Source organism: Silurus meridionalis, chromosome 7 (genome assembly GCF_014805685.1).
Source record: "Silurus meridionalis isolate SWU-2019-XX chromosome 7, ASM1480568v1, whole genome shotgun sequence".
In the NCBI taxonomy this organism is placed as follows: domain Eukaryota; kingdom Metazoa; phylum Chordata; class Actinopteri; order Siluriformes; family Siluridae; genus Silurus; species Silurus meridionalis.
In genome coordinates, this window is record NC_060890.1 from 1,796,536 (window position 1) to 1,823,974 (window position 27,439).

The window sequence follows — 27,439 nt, forward strand, 5'->3', positions numbered from 1 at the left end:
CCTTGGACATGCCCTGCCTCAGAGCTTACCGTCAAACACATTGCAATGCGGCATTAACCGAACAGACAGAGTGACGCAAACAAGGCAAAGGCAAGATAAAAATGCAGTGTAGCATTAGATCTAGAGCTGTAATAGCTAGAAGCAATGGCACATTTGCTGAGGGGATACAAATTTATGGTGGGCCCCACTCCGCCTCTTAAAAAAGGAGGGGTAAATACAAGAAGAACTACATTACATGCAATGGTAGTCCTCAAAGTTGATGTGTTAGAAGCAGGAAAAATGGGCAAGCGTAAGGATTTGAACGAGTTTGACAAATTGTGATGCCTAGACTACTGGTCAAAGCATCTCCAGTACCGCAGCTCTTGTGGGATGTCCCCGGTCTGATGTGGTCAGGATCTATCAAAAGTGGTCAGGCAGACTGACCAGTGTTTTATGTAGTGGGTGGGAGGAGTTATCCAAGATGGAATGTACTTTGGACAGAATTTTTCTTTCAGACACTATCGTCAGAAAGTCCAGCTCCTCCCCAACTACTTTGCTGTTCTTGTGGGCAGGTCTGTTGAATCTGTTTGCCTCTGCCTCTCTCAGCCTGCTTCCCCAGTGTGCCACTGAGGTAGCTCAGTGGTTAAGGCACTGGGTTACTGCTCTGAAGGTCAGGGGTTCCAGCCAGTACATTTGACAAGTACAAAGTGCTTTACTTCCTTTCTTTTCTCTACAGCATACAGGAACGCACTGGCCATAAAGGTCTCATTAAACATCTAAGATGTTAAAGGACCTCAGCCTCCTCAAAAAATATAGTCATCTTAGGCCTTTCCTGTAGAGTATACAGGAATAAGGTAGACAAATTTAGCACACTGGAGTGCTGTGTGCTTTCTGAGACATGGGGGCCTAAGGATACTCAGGATGCAAATTTACATTTAAATTTGCGGCATTTAGCAGACGCCCTTATCCAGAGCGACGTACAAAAGTGCATTAAATCTCTAGTAATGAATAAATCTACACTGGTACGCCAGATTACAAACTTAATATAAATATAAGCCTAGAATTCTACAAACTTGGAAGTGCTAATTTAAGTGTTTCAGGACGAGGTAGGTCTTCAGTCGTCACTTGAAGATAGTCAGGGACTCTGCTGTATGGACATCTAGGGGAAGTTCATTCCACCACCTTGGTGCCAGAACAGAGAAGAGCTTTGAAGTGTACTTACCTCTCATTCTGAGAGAAAGTGGTACCAGTCGAGCAGTGCTGGAGGATCTCAGACAGCATGGTGCAGTGCAAGATGTGATGAGGTCACTGAGGTAAGATGGTGCTGGTCCATTTTTGGCCTTGTAGGCAAGCATCAGTGTATTGAATCTGATACGTGCAGCTACTGGTAGCCAGTGAAGGGTGGTGTGGGAGAACTTGGGCTGATTAAACACAAGCCGTGCAGCTGCGTTTTGGATCATTTGCAGTGGACGGATAGCGTTCAGGGGAAGACCTGCCAGCAGAGAGTTGCAGTAGTCGAGTCTTGAAATCACAAGAGACCGAACAAGCACCTGGGCAGCCTGTGTGGACAGAAATGGTCGAATCCTTTGGATGTTGTAAAGGAGAAAATGGACAGACCTTGGACTAAGTGGAAAGTGGAAAGGAGGATGGCCATGTTCTTTGTAAACAACAGATAGGTCATGGACATGGGCTTAATAATGCTCTTGGGGAGTGAAGGCTTGTCTGTCTGGTCTCATTCAACAGAAAAATTTCTGAAAACTTTTGACAGAAAGGTGGCAGAACAAACACAGTATCATAGCTTGCTGTGAATGGGGGCTGCATAGCTACAGAGCGATCAGAGAGCCCATGCTGACCCCTGTGCACCACCCATAATGTCTACATGAGCATCAGAACTGGACTGAGACCACCGGATGCAATATGGGAAGCCAGCAAGCCAGCAGAGGCAGTATAATGCTCTGTGTGATTTTCTGCTGGAAAGCCCTGTGTGCTGGCTTTCATGTAGATGTTTTTTTGACACATACATCCTACCTAAACGTCGTTGCAAATCAGGATACATGGTTTCATGGCAGTGGTATTTTCTAAAAGCAGGGTTCAGCAGGATAGATCACTAGACTGTTTGACATGCTGGATAAACAAATCTAATCGATGGAGGTCCCAAAGGTTCTTATGTCTCGGTGTCGTCCAAGTTTTGACTAGTCGGTGCTGTTTTGGTCACATAAAGAGGAATTACGCAAGTTTATTTCTGCTTGTTGTGTCTTGGCTTTGTATTGTGGAGAGTGAATATTTTTTTGAAGAACAAACCTGTCAAACATTTTTTTTTCATTGCATTTGAAGCCTACACGTGTTTAGAATTCAGACTCAGATCTATACAAAAATATCAACTGTCTCCAGCCAGTCCTAATCGAGGCACTATTCGCAATTTCCTCTTGGCACTACAGTCTGGCCCTTTTATTCTTTTCCATCTGTTTACAACTAAGCTAAAAAGCTGGACGATGATTTGATGAAGATTCCTTTCCTCAGATTGAGATCGCAGTTTCCTCAGGATGGCTTCAGGATAAGCAGAGAGGGATATTTCACTCCTCCCTTTTCCTCTGATATCTCTCAGGAGTCGTTTAACTCTGCTCTCTATCTTTGGGTCTCGTTTGGATGCACTGCCTCCTCAGGAGAATGAGTCCCAAAGCTAATCGGCTCTCCGAATCCAGTTCTTATACCAGATTATTGTTGTAGGTGTAGTCATTTATGGGTTGGAGTGAAAGATCTCTTTCTATAAAGCTCCAACGCTTTTGAACACCTTTGGGATGAATGTGAACGCTGACTGCCTCATCACCTTTTCACCTACATCAATACCTGACTTTACTAACACTTTCCCAGAAGAATTGAGGATATTTTAACAGCATTTTCAGACTAAATGTCTAAGGGATGCTCAAAAAGCAAATACAGGTGTCCACAAACATTTTCCCATATATCTGTGATATCTAGTCACAAGGTCAAAATGCTGAATTTGGAAGTCATTTGAATCCCGAAAAGCTCTGGAAATTCCCAGTAGGAAAATTAAAGAAAGACACAAGACAAGCGAAAGAGCCGATATTAAGATACGGGGAGGCTCGCCTTTGTTCAAAAACACTCCCAGCTATTGTCAAGAGAGATCGAGCTGAGAAGCAGGTGACAGGAACTAATGAGGAGAGGAAGACTGAGAGAGGAGGGACTACAGGAAAGGAAGGGAAGGGAAGGGCTGCCGGCAAGCGTTGCTGATGTCAGAGAGGTGGAAAAAAGCGAGGGAACAGAGCAGGAGGAGGAGAGAGAGCAAGAGAGAGAGAGAGGGAGTGAGCGAGAACAAGGCAGAGAACGAGAGAGCGACGGAGGAAGCATGGCTGGGAGTCTCTTTAACAGGCTGTCTCTGGAGGAAGCCGGCTCTCTTAACTCTCTCAGGAGCCCAGGAGGTGAGATAGATAGATAGATAGATGGAGGGATGGAGGGAGGGAGGGAGGAAAGGAGAGCATGGGTATGCTGATTCTAATTCCATTGATATTGTTTGCAATAGTACTGTCCAATAGTACTGCATTAATTTCACCACTAGGTTTTGTATATCGATGATACCGATTTGGTTTTTAAGTGAAGAAAAGAGAAAAAAACGTTCGAGAGAGGGGCAAAAATATAAAACCGGTGACAGATGAGTACCTAATGACGTTTCGCGAGTGTGGAGAAAGTGAGGTGCGTGTTGTTTTCTTCCTAATCCTTTAGCCACACTTTCGACCACGTAGGTTCGGTGTGAAACTTTTCCTAACTGTGACGTCACAACACAAATTTGCATACATCATTAACATGCTACGTTTATCGTTACTATGCGTTATTCTACTTTTGTTCACGTTATACGTAAGCCATTTTTATGTAATAGTCAATTGTGGTGCTGAGATGAATTGATACACTGCACCCCAGGCCTCCTCAGCCTCCACCAGACTCCATGCTAGACTGGCTAATTACTTTTCAAAGGAAGTTTTTGTTCGTTTCTTTCATCCATAATGAGAATTAGTATAGACAATAATTAGAACTGCAGATTTGCCTTTTGCTGTGCTTTAAAAAGAATCAGAAAAATAAAACGTTTTTTTTTTACTCTTAAAAGCTGACTTGAAAACGGCTAGCCAGGTTTATGAGGTCTATTATAATGACATGCTTAGGGGGTCTTTTTGGAAAAAGCCTGGTATGGCCTCTATGACTTTAGAGACTGATCCGTGGCTCGAAATTTTACCACATCACGGCGTACGCTGTGTTTCCTATTTGCTTCACAACGGTTTTAGGTGAATAACAAGCTAGAAGCTTGTGTGAGCTTTATAATGTCAAAATCGTTCTGACTAAAACAAATCTACAAACTGTCAAGGTCCCTAATAATAGGTCGAGAATGAGGGTGTAAATCTGTAATTATGGCCAAGATGAAGATTTACAGTCTATAATTAAGGTCTATGGAGAAGCTGTGTAAGCTACTAATGCGTCATTGGTGAGTATACACCGATTGTATGGTGTGTGATGTTGGGCTGAATTTCTCTGAAGTGTTTTACGAATGTGGGGGATGTGATGAAGGAATGAGGTGGCTTTGGGCTTCCCAAGAACGGTATGATGTTTTGGGCAAAATGAAATGCACAATGTGACGTGAAAAGAGACGGGAATTTATTATAGTATGGGAAAAGCAACAGGGGGTTACAGCATAGACTAGTAGACTAATAATCGCTGTGAAGAGGTGGAAAAAACAGGTACAGCAGACGGTAAAAGATGCAGGCAGATGGTGCAGCTAATTAAAAGTTGTTTCAAATTAATGGTTGTTAGGATGTTTGTGTGAGCAAAAGTTTTTCAACCTCACTTCCACCCACTCTCTAAAAGAAGCTTTTTCTGTTCTCCTTCAAAGCGAAATAAATATAGCTGTGTGTTGTGCATCTCTAAGTTGTTTTTGCGTCACTTAAGTAGTTTTGAGACGGATCAGTGGTGTATCCTGGAACTAAAAGCAGGTCCAGACTTATTTTTGAGTTCTACTAGAAGCTAAAAGCTCAGTCTTTTTAACGTCATACAACTCGATTGGGGAATTTAACTTGTAGTCCTACACCTAGCGTACAAATTAATAATGATTTTCCAAACATTTATGGAAGAGGGCATGTTGTAGAAAGGTAGCTAGTCCACTGGTCTTGAGAGGAAACATCATGTTTGGAACATTTCACATTCCTTTTTTGGATAAAATCTTTGGACCTGCTCTCCCTGACAACACATTTACATTCCGGACCCCAAAAATCCCCAATGTCTTGACATTTTGAAAGCAGATGTATACACCCCCTCTACAACTGTCTGTACCAGTGCTGTTCATAGCATCTGTTAACAACATCAGTGTGTTCCTGATGAAATACAGAAATTAAATTGCCCAATTACAAGATATCATGATACCCCTTGTGGTTAGGAATGGCAAACATATTCACATCAGTAAAAATTTACATGGATTTTCTGAAAGGACCTCATAAAGATCCTCAAACATCTCCCATTTGTTCCTGTTGTTTTTGAAGAACCCAGTGGCTTCTCATTACCACATGGTCACCATGAGCAACAGCTTTTAAATGGAAATATTGCCTTCAATTGCAAGAAAACCTTTAGGTAAAATATATCCTTAGTCAGCTAAGCAAGTTGTGTTTTTTATAGTTGGTAAATGATTTAAGTTAAGAGCCTGCATGTCAAGCAAGTTGGAACCCCATTCTGCATGGATTGTAGACCTACCTGCCCAGAAAGCAGGTCCAGGTGGATAGTTTTGGCTACCTAGTCAAATAAATCTGATATTCTAGAAAGTTATGTTCGTGGACTGTTGCCCAACCTGGGCAAAATGTATTTCTCATATGGAAAACCTGGAACTGCTTTAAACCAGTGGTGTCCAGTGCAGGTTTTCATTCCAACCAACTAAGTCCACATCAAATTCTACCTGTTTAATTCTGATTATTTTATTTTTCAATGGACTACCAGGTGTGGCCCTTGATTGGTTAAAATGAAAACCTGCACCCCTGCTTTTAAATAATATTTTTGATGAGATTTAATTCTCGACTTAAAGCCATCCTGAAGAATCTTAATCTGAGGAGAGGAATTGTCAAAAGTGGACCTGCCTCTACGATAGACCACTGATCTGAGAATTACTTTGCAGATCCAACTTACCTTAGGTGTAAAGAGGAGGAAAGGTCTAAAGGCCAGAATGGCTTGACAAATTCTTTGCTAAGCTTGCCTCGATAAGGACTGGAGAGAGCCAACATTTCTGTGCAGATCTTGAGCTTAGACATGTGGGCTTTAAGAAAGGCCAATTGTGAACCAAAAACCTTTAATCTTGGGGCTAAAGGCAAGGATACAAGTTTAGAATATTGCCATATATTGTGTAGTTCCTTCTTGTTCATGCAAGACAGCTTTGATCCATTAAGGCCTGGACTCCACATAAACCCTGAAGGTGTGCTGTGCTATTTAACACCAAGTTCTGCTTAAGGTTGGATGTCCATGGATCAGACTTGTTTGCTAAATCATGTCTCACAAATGCTCAATCAAATTGATTCCAAGTAATGCCCTTGAACTTTTGGGCCCATTCCTGAGCAATTAATTGATGAAGTGTGCAGGCCAAAGCCATTAGGAAATTATGCTACAATAAGGTGGTGTAACGCTGTTTTGGAGGCGGCCATTGCTTTCATGGAAACCACTTGCCCCTGTTCTGATGGTCTTCGTAGGAACTTTGGGTAGTGTACAGGGGTCAGCATGGACAATTTGACTGCTTAGCAGCTATGCAGAACCCATACACAGCAAGCTGTGATGCTCTGTGCCTTCTGAGCCAACAAGAACTTGTGCTGCAGTAGGTCTTCTGTGGATTGTACCACTTGGGCTAGCCTTTGTTTCACGAGTGCATCAAAAACCCGTCAACTGCAGGACAAACCGGTGCATTCTTTTCTCGTTTCCTGTTTCTTTTTGTGACTCACCAGGGTGTTTCCTACAAATTAGCTCTCTCGCGAACACCACTCAGGGGTTTTCTTTGACTGTAGTGAATATATATCAGCACCTTTACAATAAATCGTTTTCAAATGTCACAACCTGCGGCTACCGAAGATTGACAAGTCTTCTCCATTAGCAAAAGTCAGGAATATCATTTTATCTCCTAGACTGTGTGGTAATATATAGGATATCATCTTCTGGCTGTTCAAGCACTTCAACATGCTGTCACTTTGACTTTCTGTTTACCGAAATATGCTCTTAAACAGCGTTAAATCACAACTCTCGAGCCATTTAAATGCCCCCCTGGTGCCTGTCTGACCACTTTTTATTAGCAGCATTAGCATTTTTTAATCACTATAGCCTTATTTCTATTTGTTCGTATAAGGTATGCATCGGATAGTCCAGATTTCAGCCTACCAGGATACCATCAAGACCAATTTCTGTAAAATCTATGTGTTTGTTTGCATCTGTATGCATATTTGTGGATGTGTGTTTTTGTGTGGTACGTGTGAATGAACAAGTAGAGGATGTGTGAGAAGAAAAAAAAGGGATAAATATGCAGATTATTTACCTGCCCTGCTCGGCTCATCCCTCCTCCATGTTCGCCGGTGTTAATTAGTGAAGGGAAATGTGCTAATCTGGTGCTTTCGCAGCTCTTTTTCAGCCTCCGTTTTACACTGGATTACTCTTTCTGTGTGTGTGTGTGTGTGTGTGTGTGTGTGTGTGTGTGTGTGTGTGTGTTTGTGTGTGGTCCCCATAATCCCCATAATCTACCGGTATGTATTAATTACTTGCCTGCATGCATTACATATGCATGACCAGGTCTGTGGAATATAAATGATTAGCAAGTAAGAAAAATATATATTTTAATCTGAATTTATATCTAGTTTTGCTAATGTTTATTAATTGTAATTAATTTATAAATGAATAACATATTAATATAATACCATATAAAATAAGACAGTCGACGCACGCATTGAACAATTTCGGCGTTTTCCGCAGTGACGAATCCAAACGCTTTGATTGGACACTGCGTTCTCAAGAAAAATGTGTGATTGGTTATAACTGTAATGCTTAAACCTAATGCAGCAAATCTCTAAAATAAATAAACCTAGCTTAATTGTGCATTGCAAATTTTGTCCCAAATCCCCGTTAATTTCCAAACCCCCCTGCATGACATAAGCAATGTGATGCAATGCAACAGTACAACAATTATGTACGCAAGATATAAGTATTAATAATTTACCACAACAAGCTTTTTACAAGCTGTAAGTTCAGTCAGTTAGGTACAACCCTTAAATCAAAACATACTTAAGTAAAAGTCAAATGACAGATTTGATGATAATATTGTTCAATCCCCATATACCCAGACAGCATCCTTCCACTTCCCTATCAATCTCAGATGCAGAGTCTATGAGCTCGTGTATGCAGAAGAGGGCAGACAGCGCTGTATGTTATGCTGAATTATGATGAAAAGAATAATGGTGAGGTCAGTTGGCTTAGGATGTGTCAAAGATCTACTCTCCTGGATCTACTCTAAAATACATTACTCTCACGTAACCTCACATGCCCGTTGCCGTGCGACAGAGGAGATCGGTAATCTGCAAAACACCAAACTACACGTGTTTATTTCAGGCGTGATTTTCATCCCCCAACCCAAACGCATCTGTTCAGCGCGAATGAAAAGCTGGCTCTCTGATGTCAGCCTGCGTGAGAAACTCAGACAGAGCAGCAATCAGAAACAACGCGGCAGAGGAAGAGGCCGAGCGAGAGGAAGACGAAAGGATTGCGTAATTAAATCTAAAAATCTAAAAATTAAATCCAACAAGAACTTGTGCTGCAGTAGGTCTTCTGTGGATTGTACCACTTGGGCTAGCCTTTGTTCCACGAGTGCATCAAAAACCCGTCAACTGCAGGACAAACCGGTGCATTCTTTTCTCGTTTCCTGTTTCTTTTTGTGACTCACCAGGGTGTTTCCTACAAATTAGCTCTCTCGCGAACACCACTCAGGGGTTTTCTTTGACTGTAGTGAATATATATCAGCACCTTTACAATAAATCGTTTTCAAATGTCACAACCTGCGGCTACCGAAGATTGACAAGTCTTCTCCATTAGCAAAAGTCAGGAATATCATTTTATCTCCTAGACTGTGTGGTAATATATAGGATATCATCTTCTGGCTGTTCAAGCACTTCAACATGCTGTCACTTTGACTTTCTGTTTACGAAATATGCTCTTAAACAGCGTTAAATCACAACTCTCGAGCCATTTAAATGCCCCCCTGGTGCCTGTCTGACCACTTTTTATTAGCAGCATTAGCATTTTTCAATCACTATAGCCTTATTTCTATTTGTTCGTATAAGGTATGCATCGGATAGTCCAGATTTCAGCCTACCAGGATACCATCAAGACCAATTTCTGTAAAATCTATGTGTTTGTTTGCATCTGTATGCATATTTGTGGATGTGTGTTTTTGTGTGGTACGTGTGAATGAACAAGTAGAGGATGTGTGAGAAGAAAAAAAAGGGATAAATATGCAGATTATTTACCTGCCCTGCTCGGCTCATCCCTCCTCCATGTTCGCCGGTGTTAATTAGCGAAGGGAAATGTGCTAATCTGGTGCTTTCGCAGCTCTTTTTCAGCCTCCGTTTTACACTGGATTACTCTTTCTGTGTGTGTGTGTGTGTGTGTGTGTGTGTGTGTGTGTGTGTGTGTGTGTGTGTGTGTTTGTGTGTGTGGTCCCCATAATCCCCATAATCTACCCGGTATGTATTAATTACTTGCCTGCATGCATTACATATGCATGACCAGGTCTGTGGAATATAAATGATTAGCAAGTAAGAAAAAATATATATTTTTAATCTGAATTTATATCTAGTTTTGCTAATGTTTATTAATTGTAATTAATTTATAAATGAATAACATATTAATATAATACCATATAAAATAAGACAGTCGACGCACGCATTGAACAATTTCGGCGTTTTCATGATGACGAATCCAAACGCTTTGATTGGACACTGCGTTCTCAAGAAAAATGTGTGATTGGTTATAACTGTAATGCTTAAACCTAATGCAGCAAATCTCTAAAATAAATAAACCTAGCTTAATTGTGCATTGCAAATTTTGTCCCAAATCCCCGTTAATTTCCAAACCCCCCTGCATGACATAAGCAATGTGATGCAATGCAACAGTACAACAATTATGTACGCAAGATATAAGTATTAATAATTTACCACAACAAGCTTTTACAAGCTGTAAGTTCAGTCAGTTAGGTACAACCCTTAAATCAAAACATACTTAAGTAAAAGTCAAATGACAGATTTGATGATAATATTGTTCAATCCCCATATACCCAGACAGCATCCTTCCACTTCCCTATCAATCTCAGATGCAGAGTCTATGAGCTCGTGTATGCAGAAGAGGGCAGACAGCGCTGTATGTTATGCTGAATTATGATGAAAAGAATAATGGTGAGGTCAGTTGGCTTAGGATGTGTCAAAGATCTACTCTCCTGGATCTACTCTAAAATACATTACTCTCACGTAACCTCACATGCCCGTTGCCGTGCGACAGAGGAGATCGGTAATCTGCAAAACACCAAACTACACGTGTTTATTTCAGGCGTGATTTTCATCCCCCAACCCAAACGCATCTGTTCAGCGCGAATGAAAAGCTGGCTCTCTGATGTCAGCCTGCGTGAGAAACTCAGACAGAGCAGCAATCAGAAACAACGCGGCAGAGGAAGAGGCCGAGCGAGAGGAAGACGAAAGGATTGCGTAATTAAATCTAATTATGTAGCAGCTGTGAGCTTCAACGCAGCACATACCCCACTCCGAACCAGCACACACACACGATCTTGTTAACGAATGCAACGTTAACAATGGACTCGCTTTACAGGTGCTTTCCAGATGCATCTAGAGGTTGTGCCAGCTCCACTTGTTCCACCTCATGAACATTTCGGACCTTCAGAAAGAAGATGCCGAACCCTGTGAGGATCCCAGAGGCATCTATAGATGTATCAGCTCCAGTTGAATCCCACCTGATGAAGATTTCAGACAATGAGGATAAACAACCTCTTTATCAATACTCAAAATTACATTATACCCATGTTGGTTAAATTCATAATGATCTCAGATTACTTGAGATAGTTGCTCAGGAGCTTGTGGTTCCACAACTACCAACTGATTGTATAAGGACATTACTCCTAATCACACACTCCGGTGCTCATAATATTTCTTACTTTCCAGTGTTTTAATGGTTTATAATCACACTCTTGGAGTCACCCAAATGAGGATGGGTTTTGAGTCTGGTTCCACTCAAGGTTTCTTCCTCATACAATCTAAGGGGGGTTTTGCTTGCCGAAGTTACCCAAGGTTTGCTGATAGGGGATAAATGATGCAGTACTTTGGGGAATGGTATCTCAGTGGTTAAGGTGCTGGGTTTCTGATTAGAAGGTTGGGGTTCAAACCCCAGTATAACCAAGCTGCTGTTCTTAGGCCCTTGAGCAAGGCCCTTAGTTGTGCTCCAGGGGCGCTGTATCATGGCTGACCCTACGTTTTGACCCTTCCAAGCAAGCTGGGATATGCAAAGAACTCTGCTTTAATATATACGTGACAAATAAAGGCTATTCTATTGTTCTATTAAATACATTTTAATTTAATATATGTAAATTGTTTTCTACAATTTTTACTTTCTGTGCTTTCTGTGCTTTGTAAAAAGCTCTACAGAGGAGGAGAACATTAAAGTTTTTTCCAATGTTCCTTTCACCGGGATTAAAAATGCGCTTTGGAGTTCAAGGAGTTCAAGTTTCACTAAAGATCTACAAGAACCAAGAGTGCGATCCAAGAGAACTCATTATTTTCCTTAAGATTTCGTTAGCATTAATTAATATGCACTTTAATGAGCTGAGGGACACTGAGGTGTGTGTGTGTGTGTGTGTGTGTGTGTGTGTGTGTGTGTGTGTGTGTGTGTGTGTGTGTGTGTGAAAGCAGTTTCGCGATCCTACAGCATGAAGCTCTGAAGAAATATGAAGCTTGTTTCATGGACCACTTCAGGTTTTATGTGGTGTGGATGGAAATGAATTTTTTCATTGAATTTTTGTGAGGTGTTTCTTCTTTTTTTCACCGCAGTGTGTTGATTGTTCTCAGACCTCCTCTTTGCTTTCCTCTTCAGCAATGCATAGCGTCCTGGACACCCTGAGCGACAGCACCGGCTCCACCACCGCCAACGATTTGGACCTCATCTTCCTGAAGGGCATCATGGAGAGTCCTGTGGTGAGCAGTATAGACAGTTCCCCTTTGTTTATACAGAATATTTCACAATTGCTAATAAGCTTCATGGACAAATTGTGGTGTTTCAACTAAAAATCTTTTCAAATCACCAAATAGGTGAGTCATGCTACTCTTGTTGGTTTGTGAGCTCTTGCTTAGTGCAACCCAATTCCAAACAAGTTGAATTAAAACAGTAAGCAGTTATTTGCGAATCTCATTAACCCATGTTTCCACAATAGAACATTTTAGACATATCAAATGTTTAAACTGAGGTAATGAACCATTTTAAGGAAAATATAAAGTATTTATTTATTATTTGATGGCTAACGCAAAAAAAACAAAAAACTGGAGTAAGATTTTATGCAGAGAGGAATTCATAAATGTCAACAAGATCCAGAAATACCACCGTCCCCTCAGGGATAAAGCTTAAATAGACAGAGGCAAAGTGGAAAACTGTTTTGTGGTAAGATGTTTTGAAATTCGAAAATATTCTTGGCACCATCAATGTCATGTCCTCGGGACTAAAGAGGAGAGGGACCATTCTGCTTGTTATCAGTGCTCAGTTCAAAAACCTGCAACTCTGATGACATTAATGCCCATAGTATGGGCAGCTTGCTTATCTGAAAAGGCACCATCAATGCTGAAAGCTATACACATGTTTAGAGCAATGTACGCCTCCATCCAGGCGTTGCTTTCAGCAAGTCAATGTTGAATTAATTACAGCATCCATTACAACAGCATGGCTTTATAGTAGAAGTGTCCTAGTGCTGAACTGTCCTGCCTGCACTCCAGACCTTTTACTATTTGAAAATATTTGGCACATCATAAAAAAAAAAAAAAATACGACAAAGAAGACCCAGGACTGTTGAACAGCTTGAATCCTATCAAAAACAACTGGGACAGCATTCTTCTCCCAAAACTTTAGCAACTGGTCTCCTCAGATGTATACGGACAGAAGACGTTTTTTATATATTGACATTTGATATATTTTTTATGTTTTTTTGAGAATAAGATTTTGGTTTTATGAGATTTGCAAATTTTGTTTTATTTACATTTTACACAGTGTCCCCTTTTTTTGGAATTGGGGTTGTACTTGAAGATTAGCCCAATCCACTTACTGAAAGTGCTCAGACTAGATTTCTAAATTGTTATGTAAGAGGAACTGATGGTGAATTATAAGTATGCGAAGTAATTTCTCTTAAAGGGTTTTAATGAGACTGCTAAACACCAGAGCATTTTTATTTCTCTTGTTAAACCTCTATTTCATTGTCCTTCCCACCACTGTACGAGATTTCTTTTGAGAAGCCTCCCTGTGGAACCATCTGCACATGCAGCAGTGAATCCAGATGAGTGAATATGTTTAGAGCTGCTTTTAATTAGCATGATGCTGCTTTTGTCTCTTGAATTTTGTTTTTTTCTTCTAGTCCAGCCTCACTTCTACTTAGAGATTGATATATTCAATGATATTAATCATATTTTGGTCTGACCTCCTTTATAAGAGGCAAAAAGCATTGTGTCCTTTTTGAACCATTTGAAAACGTATAAAGTGTCAGGGGAAAATGGTAGACACACCGAAACACAAAAAATCATTTGGTGGTGACTTTTTACTGCGATTGTTAGGGAACAATCATGAGAGAAACTCACATGGTTGTAAAGAAAATTGATAGTAGATAAGAGAGAAGCAGGTACCATAGCCGCTTCACTGGAACTCAGGAGAGCATTCTTTGAGGCACTTTTTGACAGGTTTAATGATCGATTTGTGTTTATTTGTTTTTTAAATATTGGTCATAAAAACTATGTTGTAAATGTAAGGAATAAAACATTTCTTATTACCAGTCCTAACCAGTCCTAACCCTAGAAATTTTTGTTGGAAAACCAAAATCAGACATGATATGAGTAAAACATATTTCAAATTAAAATTTCAAAATATGTCTCTGCCATTGTTCAGAAGGCAGACAAATGTGGGGGTCGGCCATATTTAGCCCACAGGCCATAGGTTGGGGACCCCTGCTTTTCCTAGGCTAGCCTGTAAATTCAACAATATGCTTTACCAAAAGGCCTAGTTTAAATATTTAATATATTATGCTTTTCCACTATTAAACCTTGTCCTTGACCACCAGTATAACCATTTAACCCCTGTATTTATTTCCAACTTTACCTCAGACTTTAACTTTATTTGTTTGCCCCCAGTCCTGACCCCTTTAACCCCATTATTAGCCTTCTTAGACCTATTCCTTAATCACCAGACATAACCTTTACTTTCAAGCTCCCATCTTTTGTCACTAAGTAAAAGGACTAACAAATAAAAATATAGTCATATCACAAACATTATAATGATTATTAACTATGCATGTAGATTAAAAAAAATCAATTGCACATAATGATCTGATTGATCAGAATTAACTTTCTGTTTTGGAGGAATGTTTAAGATAAAAAGAAATAAATAAAATGTATAACATGATAATAATGAAACAATAACAGTGCAACTTTGCGCATACATAATTAATGTGATTGTAGATTATTTATAGAGTGCACTGATGAGACCACTAATATAAGTCTCACCTCAAAGATGTGGCCTGATGTCTCTTTGATTTTTACATGTGCTTACTTTGACCTGACCTACTTTATGATTTTCAATGCATTTGAAACAGTATGAAGAGTCAGGGAAAAAAAAGGTACACTCAAAACACAAAACTCTCTTGACAATATTGAGTTCATTGTGATTGTTTGGAACCAATCACATGGGAAACTCACATGGCTGTGAAGAAAGGGGAAAAATGAATATGAGAGAGAGGCTACTCTCTCTTAAGATACTGTTGGACCTGGGGAGGGTTATCTAAAAAGATCTGTTTAATCAGGAATTTGTGAGTTTTTTCAAAAAGTATATACATTATGCCTAAACATTTCCAATCCCCAGTCCTAACTTTACCTTCAACCAAGACTTTTAACCCAAAGCCATACATTTACCTTCAAGCCAGTTCTAATCTTAAAATTCTAATTAGTCCCCAGTTTTAATTTTTTCCTTCACCCTAGTCCTTAAACCCCATTCCAAATCTTTACCTTCAACCCAGTTCTTAAACCTGTCCTCAACTTTACCTTCACGCTCCACGTTCAACCTAGTCCTTTAACACCAGCCCTAACCTTTACATATAACCTAGTCCTTTAACACCAGTTCAAACATTTACCTTTACCCAGTCCTTAAACCCCAGTCCTAAACTTTACCTTCAATTTTTTGTGTCATTTGTATTTGTGCAACAGGCCCATGAGCGGTTTGAGGAGCCGAAGCTGGAGGCAGTGAGGGAGAACAACGTGGAACTGGTACAGGACATCCTGAAGGATCTCACACCTCTCACCGAACAAAGTCAGGCAGCAAATGAACTCGCCTGCATACTCAGTGAGCCCCACTTTCAGGTACATGCACAAACACAAGTGGTCATGTACATAAAAGCCTGGCAGAGGAGCCAATTACCATGGTATTTTCTCATTGGTCCCCAGTCTCTATTGGAAACACATGATTCTGTAGCCTCCAAAAGCTATGAGACACCACCCCCCAGCCCCTGTGTCTTCATGGACCCTGCTCAACAACCAACCCGTCCCTCCTGATGCTGTCAGGATGGTCGGCATACGCAAAGTCTCTGGAGAACACTTGGTAAAACTTGGGTTTATCTGAATATGTTTAGCTACAGGGAAGGATATGAATTTACCTACCAATAAACTTTTAGTTAAGCCTCCTGACCAATTATAATGGAGTGCTGTGGTATAAGTTGACTGCCTCTTAACTGTAGCTGATATCAGCCTGCCCTCTTGCAATATTTCCTGCCTAGGGCGTGACATTTCGTGTGGAAGGTGGAGAGCTAGTGATCGCACGCATCCTGCATGGCGGTATGATTGATCAACAGGGCCTTCTGCATGTCGGTGACGTCATCAAAGAGGTTAATGGGAAAGAGGTGGGCAGTGACCCCAAAGTGCTGCAAGATATGCTAAAGGAGGCCAGTGGCAGTGTTGTGCTTAAGATCCTGCCCAGCTACCAGGAGCCTCACACACCTCGGCAGGTCAGCGACACACAAACACCAACTTTACATTGAAACTGTTCACTTGACAAAGCAACTAAACCCCAATTAAACCCGTTCACAAGTACAGTTTAGTTGGCTTGCTTGGGTGTGATCATACTATGGTCAGTTATCCAACTAACCCTCATGAAAACGTTGTAGTGCAGTGCTTAAAGCTCGGGGATACTTTTCGGAAGGTTGGGGGTTCAATCTCCGGTATTGCCAAGATGTCACTTTTGGGGACCCTTACCCCTCTGTGCTACAGTGGTGATATGGCTGGCCCTTTTTTCTGACCCCAGATTCCTACTTCACTGGGATAGATGAAAATATTCTTCTGAAATAAATATAGTATTGTAAAAAAAAAACTCTTTTGAAACTTTATGTTTCATGCTGTAGAGAGGTCTCAGCATGCTAACTGACTCATTGTTATGAATATGCTCACATTTGTTTGTTCCCTGGTTCCCCGGGATAGGCTCCAGGCATCCTGTGTAGGATAAGTGGTATAGAAAATAGATGGATGAATTGGTGGGTGTATAGATGTATTAGATATAAAAGGCACATGAAAATAGATTTTTCTTTTCCCCTATTCAACAAATACTACAAGCTTTTGCACTTGACATAACTGACAAAACATTAACAGGCCACTTAGCACAGGAAAAGGTTAAGACATTGATACCGGTCCGTGCAACAAGGCATCATTACATATTCTGTGTGTGTTTGTATGTGTGTGTATTTAAATAACCATTTGAACAGCTTGGCCCGTTTTATCACGATTTCCTGGAACCATGTGCCGTATGATGGAAATGTAGGCCATGTCTGTGTCTCTCCTGCCTCATGTGGCTGCCCCATCTGTGCTCACCTGAGTCACACTTTCTGTCATCCTGACCTCCTGCCCACATTTAGCACTGCCCCGGCATTATTCCTGTCAGGTTTTTGTCAGGTTCCTGTCGGTTTCCTTTCATGTTAACAGCAGCTCTGACAATAGCGCAGGTCTACACCGATCAGAGATAAGTTTATGGCCACCGATCAGGCATAGCATTATGACCACCTCCCTAATATTGTGTTGGTTCCCTTTTGCTGCTAAAACAGTCATGACCCATCGAGTATCAACAGCATAAACTTCTTCAGCAGTTTGAGATACAGGAGCTTGTCTGTTGGACCGGACCACACGGACCAGCCTTCGCTCCCCCACATGACCGTGTCGCCAGTTTGCCACTGTTCCTTCCTTGGAGCACAATTGAAAGATACTGATCACTGCAGACCAGGAACATCCCACAAGAGCTGCAGTTTCGGAGACGCTCTGACCCAGTCATCTAGACATCACAATTTGTCAAACTCGCACAAATCCTTACGCTCGCCCATTTTTCCTGCATCTGACACATCCACTTTGAGGACAAAATGTTCATTGCTGCCTAATAAATATATTCACCCACTTACAGGTGCCATGATGACGAGATAATCAGTGTTATTTAATATGTTAACTTTACCATAGTAACAGCTTGTCCAGGTTGCCGAGAACGCAACTGAGAACGGGCTCTAACCTCCACAGTGCTGTTCTACATCATCGGATGGAACTACAAACAGAATAAAATGACAAACTATTGTTTGTTGATACAAAAAAATCCTAATTGCTCCACAGTCGCTGCTGCTATTCTTTCGTTTACATTGGTGTGGATTATTTTCCGGAACCAACTGTTTGTTAAAGATAAAGTTATTTTACATTAGATTATAGTCTTCGTTCTATTTTTATATGATTAAAACGCAACGTTTCAGAAACGTTTCTAGTCCAGAAGAGAGAAATGGGGTGAACAAAGGGTAATTTCTGTCTGTAGTGCTTCAAGACCACTGGGTTGCTATGGTGGCACTGTTTAGGCCCACCCTCGTACTGACCCTTTCTTCTGCATGCATGATTTCCCTATTTTTTTCCATGCCCAGTATGGACCCTGTGACAAACAAATACGTATGGACTATCGTTGGGGTGTGTGTAGCGCTGGCACACTCGTACAGATCCCCTGTGTGCAAATATGTTGAGTGTGTGAGTGTGAGTGCTGACTCACACACTCCAAATACAGGAGAGATAATGTTAGAGACAGGAAGGGGACAGCGTGTGTTGCACGTCGTGTCGGACTGATTTGTTGGAAATCTTGTTCACACACAACCCCTTCAATGGTTTAAAGCAAGATGATTTCTTATAGTCCAAATATAAAATTGTTTAAGTTCAGAGTGGAAATAATGGTAAATTAACAAGCGGGAAAAACAAGCGGAAATCAAAATCAAAGAGCTCAGGTTCCGTCGTTCAATGGATATTAGAGGAATGAGAATCATCTTTTTTACATGTTTTATCCATGTTCCCTATGCCCCATGAGGCTTTGTGCAAACTATGGGAACTTAAGGTGCGATATAAACAATTATTAACAGTACACAATTAATGTCATTTTACCTAACTTGGTAATGCTTTTGTTTTTTATTATGCACATAATCATTAAAGACACCAAGTATTAAGTGGGATTGATGATGATGATGATGATGATGATGATGGTAATATGTAAGTAGTATTAGCAGTAGTATTAGGCTAGTAGTAGAACCATGATCTGAGTGTTAGTTTTTTATATTCCTAGCAAGGCAAGAGTAAGAAAGACTGTTATTTAACACGTTGTTTCTGAGATTTTTAATGCATGAAAAAAGTTTTTACTGCCTGAAAAACAAACTGCACATAAACAAAACATATTGCCGGCTGTGCAAATCAGTCAACGCTGTTACTACTTTTGGCAGAAGTTATACCCATAATCCTTTTTTACAGCAGCACCCCCAAGAAACGGGTGGATATGTTTAAGCCTCGCATCTTTTGGTTGCATAGTTCTGACCCCTTCCCCTGGGTGACACAGTTCTGGCCCCTTCCCCTGGGAGACACAGTTCTGGCCCCTCATTATTGGGAGACACAGTTCTGGCACCTCCCTATTGGGAGACACAGTGCTGCCTCCACTCCCTGGAAGACATAGTTCTGGCCCCTTCCCATTGGTAGACACAGTTCTGCCCACTTCCGGGAGACACAGTTTTGGCCCCTTGGAGACACAGCTCTGGCCTCTCCTCTTTGAAGACACAGCTCTGACCCCTGGGAGACAGAGTTCTAACCCCTCTCTATTGGGAGACACAATTATTTTCCCACTCCCTGGGAGACACAGTTATGGCCCCTTCTCATTGGAAGACACAGTTCTGTTCCACCTCTAGGAGACACAGTTTTGGCCCCTTGGAGACACAGTTCTGGCCCCTATGAGACACAGCTTTGGCCCCTTCCACTTGAAGACATAGCTCTGGCCCCTGGTAGACTCAGTTCTGGCCCTTTTCCTTGGAAGACAGAGTTTTGGCCCCTTACCATTGGGAGCAACAGTTTTGGCACTTCTCTTTTGGAAAATTGCATTTCTGGCCCCTGACTGGCCCATTTATTGCTCATTTGTAAGCTCATACATTATACATTTCTAAACCAAGTACTTATTTGTGAATGCCACGTGAGCATTTAAGCTCTTTTTTTAGACACTTTAAATGCCTAGCACCCAAGCCACACCCAAAAAAAGAAAACAGATTGGTGACACCCAAATAGATCATCCTGAAATTTGGCTGAAAAGTGCTGCCAGTCCATTAGTTACATTTTCACAGCTGCTGTAATAGAAAGTGAATCGACACATTCTGATCAATCAGAATTTCAGAATTCAACACGGTCTGAGGTAAAGAAAAGTTTTCCTAGTGAGTAATGGTCACAGGATTAGAAAACCGAAAACCAGTCCAGAAAAATAAAGTTTTTTGGACTGGTAGATAATCGGGCTACCGATAAACTTCAGGACAAACAGTACTGTTATTGATACTTACATTGTTTTATCTTCGTATATCCTTTCAACATCTTTCACATGTCTTTTTGCAAATTATAGAGTAGTATCGATACAGCATCAATAAGTAGTATCGGTATGTGTATAGGTACCGATCAAATGTAAACGATACCCATCCCTAGTCACGACTGTGTGTGTGTGTGTGTTTTCACTACCAGGCGTTTGTGAAATGCCATTTTGATTACGACCCTGCCCACGATAATCTAATCCCCTGCAAGGAGGCCGGCCTTCGGTTCCACAGTGGCGAAATCTTGCAGATCTTCAATCAGGATGACCCCAACTGGTGGCAGGTTGGTGCAAGTCGAACATTTTGGTGTTATTCTCTAAAAATCTTTCTAGTGCAAAATTTATAACAAGGGGTAATTGAGCTTCCATTCAAGGAAGATCGTATTTGAGTGCACAGAAGATATGTGTAATTGCAATTCTTGAAGCCCCATCATGGCCTTTTTGCTCCAGGCATGTCATCTCGGGGGCGGCAGCGCAGGTCTGATCCCCAGCCAGCTGTTGGAAGAAAAAAGGAAAGCATTCGTGAAAAGAGACCTGGAGTTAAACACTGCAGGTAGGAACACACAACGAGTCGATCTTATACAATCATTTCCGAACCCTGGTCTTTGTAGAGTCCCCCCTGCTCTAACACATTATTTCACTCAGGAATATGGCTTGAAATGTTCACAACGTCATCGCATTGAAGATTAAACTACCATTTTTAAAAAAAGAGAGATGTGAGAACAGGTGCGTTTGGCATGACATCATTTTATCCACTGCTGACAAGCAAACATCTCCCCCTAATGGACATCTAAAGAAGCTCCAAATTTAAGTTTAAATATAAAGTTTGTACTTGTCGTTGTTGTCATATTCCGCATCACATCAAAATAATCACTAGAAATTGTATATAATGTGTTATAAACTAAATAAGAACATCTGGAAGTAGAACTTTGTATGTTGCACTATGGGTCAGAAGATGAGACTACCAGAAAAGAAGACCAGGAACTGCCTTTCTGGACCACTCTCAGGTCCACACATTTATCAATTGCCATGAACTTTTGGCTCAAATGGCTATGAGTCTGGAAACAAAATACATATGTTATGGGAAAAAAACACTGATGCATAAGATGGAGGTGTATGTGTGTGTTACCGGGCTGTGTGCTGATGTCTACAGGACCTCTGTGTGCAGGCATGGGGGGGAAGAAGAAGAAGAGAATGATGTACCTGACCACCAAGAATGCAGGTAACATTGTGACCTCTCTCCTGTACCTCTTTCGCTTCTGTTCTCTGTGGCTCTGTGTCTTTGTGTCTGTCCGTCTCCTGAGGAGTCTGAAACCTTTCCTTTTCTAAAACGCAGCAGTGGACAAAGTACACAAACCATGAGTTAAAGTAGATCCACTTGGCAAAATATAACTCCAGTTCAAATAAAAATGCTCCCTTTAAACATTCACTTAAGTTTATTTGCCTTCGAATGTATTTAGGTATCCAAAGTACTATGATTTATTATGGCTATTTTAAGTTTAAGTTGAATGAAAAATTTAATTACAATCAAAACAAGTTCAAAACAGAGCATGCACTCTATCCTGATTGGTGGCATGCTGCTGTTTTATCCACTCATAAATAAAAAGGAACAACTGATTTCGGAAAACGTAGTTGAGTAAAACGTAAGATATATGATTTTTGAAATGTAATGAAGTAAAAGTCTCCCCAAATAGAAAGACTTCATTAAAGTACAGTAATGAATTTACTTCGTTACTCTCCACTGCTGCTAAACAGTCCCCCCATTTCAATCCCACCTCAAAAATTAAAACCATCTTTCACTCCAATACCAATCCCAGTTCAAAAGTGTTCCACAGTCAAGAAACATCCCAGTCCAAAACCATAATACCTCCAGTTTAGAACAACCTCTAATGCAAACCCCACCAAGTCTAAGGTCTTTAATCCAAACTATTCCACCAGTCCACAACCATCCACCAGTCTATACACTCCTTTAAACCCTTGTCCAAATCACACCAAGTCCAAAAACCCCACCGTTGCTTTGTATAGGGGTGTCCCCCCGTCTTATATATATTTGAATAATCGAATCAGAATACTCAAGTCTTGACTAAAGTCGGCGAATTATGTGTGCGTATGTGTGTTGGGGGTGGGATTGATGGGGTACCAGGTGATGAACAAGTGGGTAAGACAACTTTTTTCTTCCACACACAACACACAGAAACAACTTTCTAATAAAGTGACCAAAACGTCAGGTGACAGATGAAAGTAACAACGCGATTCGGATAAACATATTCGTAAAATGATTGCTTATAACATTTTAAAGCCATAATGTACAGAACATCACACATAGAAATAGAGGATCAATAAACAAATTATATTCCAACAAAATACAGATTCTCCCCACCTTACCAATGAGTCACGTTTCTAATGACCGTTCATACCATGAATTTGTTCGTAAGTTGTTACTGTGTTTGTTATTGACTATGCATATCTCCTAATGATGTTAGAGCTATAAATACTATTAATAAACAATAAAATATACAAAACCAAATCATAATAATCTAAAAATTGTGTACAATATTTTGTATTAAGTAATAAAAATCGTATAAAAATTCATTCGTTACGGTCGACGACTAGCTAGCGGCGAATCTCCTCCATTTTTTCATTTTTTCGACTCCAAACAAATTTCACTTTGAGGACAGGTTTGTACAAATCCGTGAAAGTGGATGTTCGTAAAGTGGGAAGCGTCTGTATACCTTTACAGAATCTCCCAGACATTGTTCGATATTTCATTTCATTTCGATTTATTCATGCAGGTTAAAAATATCTATTAAAAGCTTTTCTTTTTTCACAATTTTATTTACAATTACAACTTATTGGGAGAAAACCGGTAGTTTTACGTAAAATCCGACACTGAGCACGCCCATATATCCAAAATGGTATGGTACAATCTTTGTTTTATAACACCTCTGCAAAGTTTCAATTCTGAAATTGGTATTCGAATCAGGCTCCTTCTATCGAAGCATCGAATCTTCGACTATTCGGGGGCAAACCCTTTTCTCCATATAAAACTACCCTTCATTCCAAGTGAATTTCATCCCAGTTTAAAACTCAAACTAAAATCATGAATGAAAATCCGACTTTTCTTAGACGTTACTTGTGCATTAGACATTTTTGTTTGTACCTTATTTGTAAAGTGTTGTGTATTCGAGTGTGTGATCTGCATACTGTAAAAATCAAAAAGATTTGCTTGTATTGTCATATCTTTAGGGGGACGTGTTTGCCTTGTCCCTTCGGCATAGCAGGTTAGCATGTTCTCCTTATGCTTTGGAGGTTCCCCCTGAGTACTGCAGTTTCCTCCAACTGATTGACCATTGACCAACCAATTAACGAGCCCATGCAGACGAGACAAAGTAGGCATAGTGATAATTTGTGTCTAATAGGTTTTTGAGTTTGACGTAAAATAGTTTGATTTTCCTCGTTAGAGTTTGACAGACACGAGCTGCTGATCTACGAGGAGGTAGCGAAGGTGCCCCCATTTCGGAGAAAGACCCTGGTGTTGATTGGCGCTCAAGGAGTCGGACGGCGGAACCTGAAAAACAAACTGCTGATGTCACAACCTCATCGCTACGGCACCACGACACCCTGTAACACACACTGTTCTACACTGAAATGTTACAATCAAACAGGCAGCTTTTTTTTGTGCGGTTGCTAATCCATATCTCTTGTTTCCTTCGATACACCTGTAGACACGTCCCGTAAGCCCAAATTCGACGAGAAGGAGGGGCAGATGTACCTCTTCATGTCACGCAGTGAGATGGAGGCGGACATTAAGAGCGGCCGCTTCCTTGAGCATGGCGAGTACGACAGCAACCTGTACGGCACCAAGATCAACTCCATCCATGAGGTGATCGAGTCCGGCAAGGTCTGCATCCTGGACGTCAACCCTCAGGTGAAATTAGAAGTTTTGACATCGGACTTCAGAGGATGAACAACTTCTTAATTAATACACAAAAAACATTCTGCATATGCTGTTTATGTATCACTGAACATGCTGAGTTAATGCTGAGCTAATTTATGAGTTGCTTCTGGAGGAGCTCCTGCTTTCACAACTGACTGTAGCAAGGAAATCACTCATAAACTCACACTCCAGTACTCATGATATGTTTCACTCTCTGGGGTTAATGATTTATAATCCGACTCAGATGAGGATAGGTTTTAAATCTGGTTCCTTTTAAGGTTAGGGTTAGCGTTTTCACTGTTCCTGCCCCTCTTCCCTCCGTGGATCTTCCCACTTCGTCTAGGCCTGCCTCTGAAAAGTGTTCTCTTCCACTGGAAGCCACTCTGTGCAGCTGGGGACGGTTTCTCATCAACACGTTGGGTGGTTCCATGAAATCCCGGACATTTTGGTGTCCCTGATGAACAAGCGGTGGCGACTGTGGTGAAGGAAAAACCTTGAGAGGAACCTCAAGAGGGAACCTCATTATCATCTGTGTTGCACTGAATGTCTATTTTTTACAGATAAACAATGTTGAGGTGTGCAGTGATGGTGATCAGAAGCAAACTGTAGTCCTGAGTCAGTGTAGCAGACTGACATTAACCAAAGTCCAAATCCCCCAAAAAAGTTCCTGTTTTTACGCATGGATCTGCAGGTTTTTTCTCATGTCGTTGATGAGAAACCATCCACAGCTGCACAGGGCAGCCTCCAATTGAAAAGAATGCCATCCAGAGGCAGGCCGGGACATGTGGATCATTAAGTATACTTAATGTTGTATAAAAGTTAAGGACACTGTGCAGTTGGGAATAAAATTAGCTTGTTACCTGCTAGCATAGCATAGAACCTTAATCTGCACTTCTACTGGTCAGTAGTGCCACCTAGCTTGGACCAGCTTTAAAAACCAATTATTCAGGAAATTAATGGATTTGATATGGAACATGACCTGTAACAGAAACCCCCAGCATGAAACATTTCATTGTGTTTGTCCAATATCGAGTAATCTTTGGTTTATGTCACTTCAGGCTCTCAAAGTGCTGCGGACCGCCGAGTTTCTGCCCTACGTTGTGTTCATCGAAGCCCCCGACTTTGAAGTTCTCAAGGACATGAACAGATCTGCGATCGAGGCTGGAGTCATCACCAAACAGCTCACGGTGCGTAACATCGCCCCCTTTTGTTCGGGTAGAAATTCTACAAGGTATCTTAAGAGCAGTTTTGTAGTCACTAGTTGAAAACTTGGCATCTATGTAAGGTTCTTTCAAGTCTCACATGATTGGTGTCTCGGGCGATTGACTTTTCTCGATGTGTGTGAGCAGGACTGCGAGCTGAAGAGGACGGTGGAGGAGAGCGAGAGGATTCATAGAGCTTACGGTCACTACTTTGACCTCACTATCGTCAACGATAACCTGGACGGAGCGTATCGCAGCCTGAAAGTGGCGCTAGAGAGACTGAGCACTGAGCACCAGTGGGTTCCTGTGAACTGGGTTTTCTGAGCCAGATGAAGGTTTATGTCTTGATATTAGAGTGCAGTGAAATGTGAGCAGGTCGTAAATAAACCTAGAAACAAACTTAGTCGTATTTAAATACTACCAAAAACACACCTTTTTTTCATGCCGATTATATGAAACGAATCTATTTTTTATCAAAAAAAGATGGTATGATATTCTCAGAATTGTTGTTTGATCTTGGCAAAAGCGATACCTACCATGCGCCCTCTAGTGACAATGCAGTAAAATGACATGCACGTGTTTAGCTAACAGGTAAAGATTGTTGTTCATTTGTGCTAGGTTTTTTGCAATTAGAATTATTTTAATTATTATTATTTGATTTTCACACTGGCATTATGTCTATCCTTTTTATATAGTGCATAATGATTGTCATTTTTCATTCTGCTTACGTTTTTTTGTTTCGTAAGAAAATTGCAGACGCGAAAGCAAAACTCGTCAGTCAAGGGGCAACCTTTAAGTCCAAACGACCTGACATATAAAACCCGTGTCAGACAAGTTGTCACAAAGGAGAGCAACAATACAAATCTTAGGCATGACCTAAAAATCCACCATCCTGCTGAGTTTTTGCAAATCGTCCCCGCCAGCATGTGGTTCCCGACCCACTTCCTCATTCACAGCCCTGTATCATGCAGCGCCTTCAACTCTACAAAGTACAATTGAAGCAGCTGGCGGTGGAGCGAATGCACACGGGAAAGAATCCAGACAAACTACAATAAATGGATACAAAAGAAGCGCGATTGTTTGCCGTACACCAATGTTCTGCAGGGGTGATGGCCGTCTAGCTTAGTTGGAAACTTCTGTGCAGGTAGAAATCATCTCGCAAGCTTAGCGTCCGCTTTCGTTTCATGGAAAACACATTCTCGATTTGAAGAAATATTAAAAGACCGCTGGTTACAAGGGTTACAGAAATGCTGCAAACATGTTTTCATTCCTCTTGATAAACAAAACAATCCTATTCACTGTAGGACTTTGGATATGTTGGTCATAACACTGTGACAAAAAAAGAAAACGATTCACAAGAAAAAAAGGAAAATCAGAGCAAACTAATAGTATATTATGTATAATATCAGAAAAAAATAAAATGATAATTAAATTTTTTTTTTAAGGTTTATGAGAATAAAACTCTACATCGAAAAACCTATTCCACATTCAGCCACTAGGGGTGTACTAACTGAAACCCAGAAAGTGTCCTATAAGTTTGAGATCTATAGCAGGAGATCGTCCACTCCAACCCATGTAAAGCATTTTTTCAGGGAGGTGGAACAGTTATATATCAAGTGAAGGGAAAATTTCATGCTACAGCATCCAAAGAAGTCTTGTACAATTGTGTGTCTCCAAGGTTGTGCTAGCAGTTGGGTGAAGAACCTCGGACATCAGGAAAAAATCAGACGTCCCAATATTTTTCTCCATATTAAGTGACTTTAATTTGAAATTTGAGAACAAAAAAACAGAAAAGTTCAGTATGATGAACTCCATGAAACTCGATGAACTCCAACAAAAGAGAGTAAAGTTCAATTTTCTTCAGGCCATTAAAACATTCATAAGGAATTGATGGAGCTAAGATGTAGTTTAAGTGTGTGTGTGTGTGTGTGTGTGTGTGTAAATGCTGTACGCGGTTAATAAGGCCTGACCGCTGTATATTTGTACAGACTCTGTGTGAACTGTAGCTCTTTACTTAAAAAAAAAAAAAAAGCAAGAAATGTTGCTGTATATGTGTTTAAACTGTAAATAATCACGAGCTCATATTCAAACACAGAATATTGGAAATAAAGCAGCAATAAACGTC

At 40.7% G+C, this 27,439-nt stretch overlaps 1 protein-coding gene across 1 annotated transcript; it reads left to right on the forward strand.

Annotated features, from left to right (window-relative positions):
• Nucleotides 1-3,263: 3,263 nt before the first annotated feature.
• On the forward strand, nt 3,264-27,439 carry mpp2b (MAGUK p55 scaffold protein 2b). The gene is given in 13 exon segments (XM_046854654.1): nt 3,264-3,419; nt 12,142-12,242; nt 15,498-15,650; nt 15,735-15,811; nt 15,813-15,888; nt 16,064-16,291; nt 20,328-20,459; nt 20,626-20,728; nt 21,329-21,397; nt 23,637-23,798; nt 23,901-24,103; nt 25,171-25,299; nt 25,462-27,439. Coding segments are annotated over 13 exon segments (1,683 nt in total). The 5' UTR covers nt 3,264-3,346; the 3' UTR covers nt 25,639-27,439.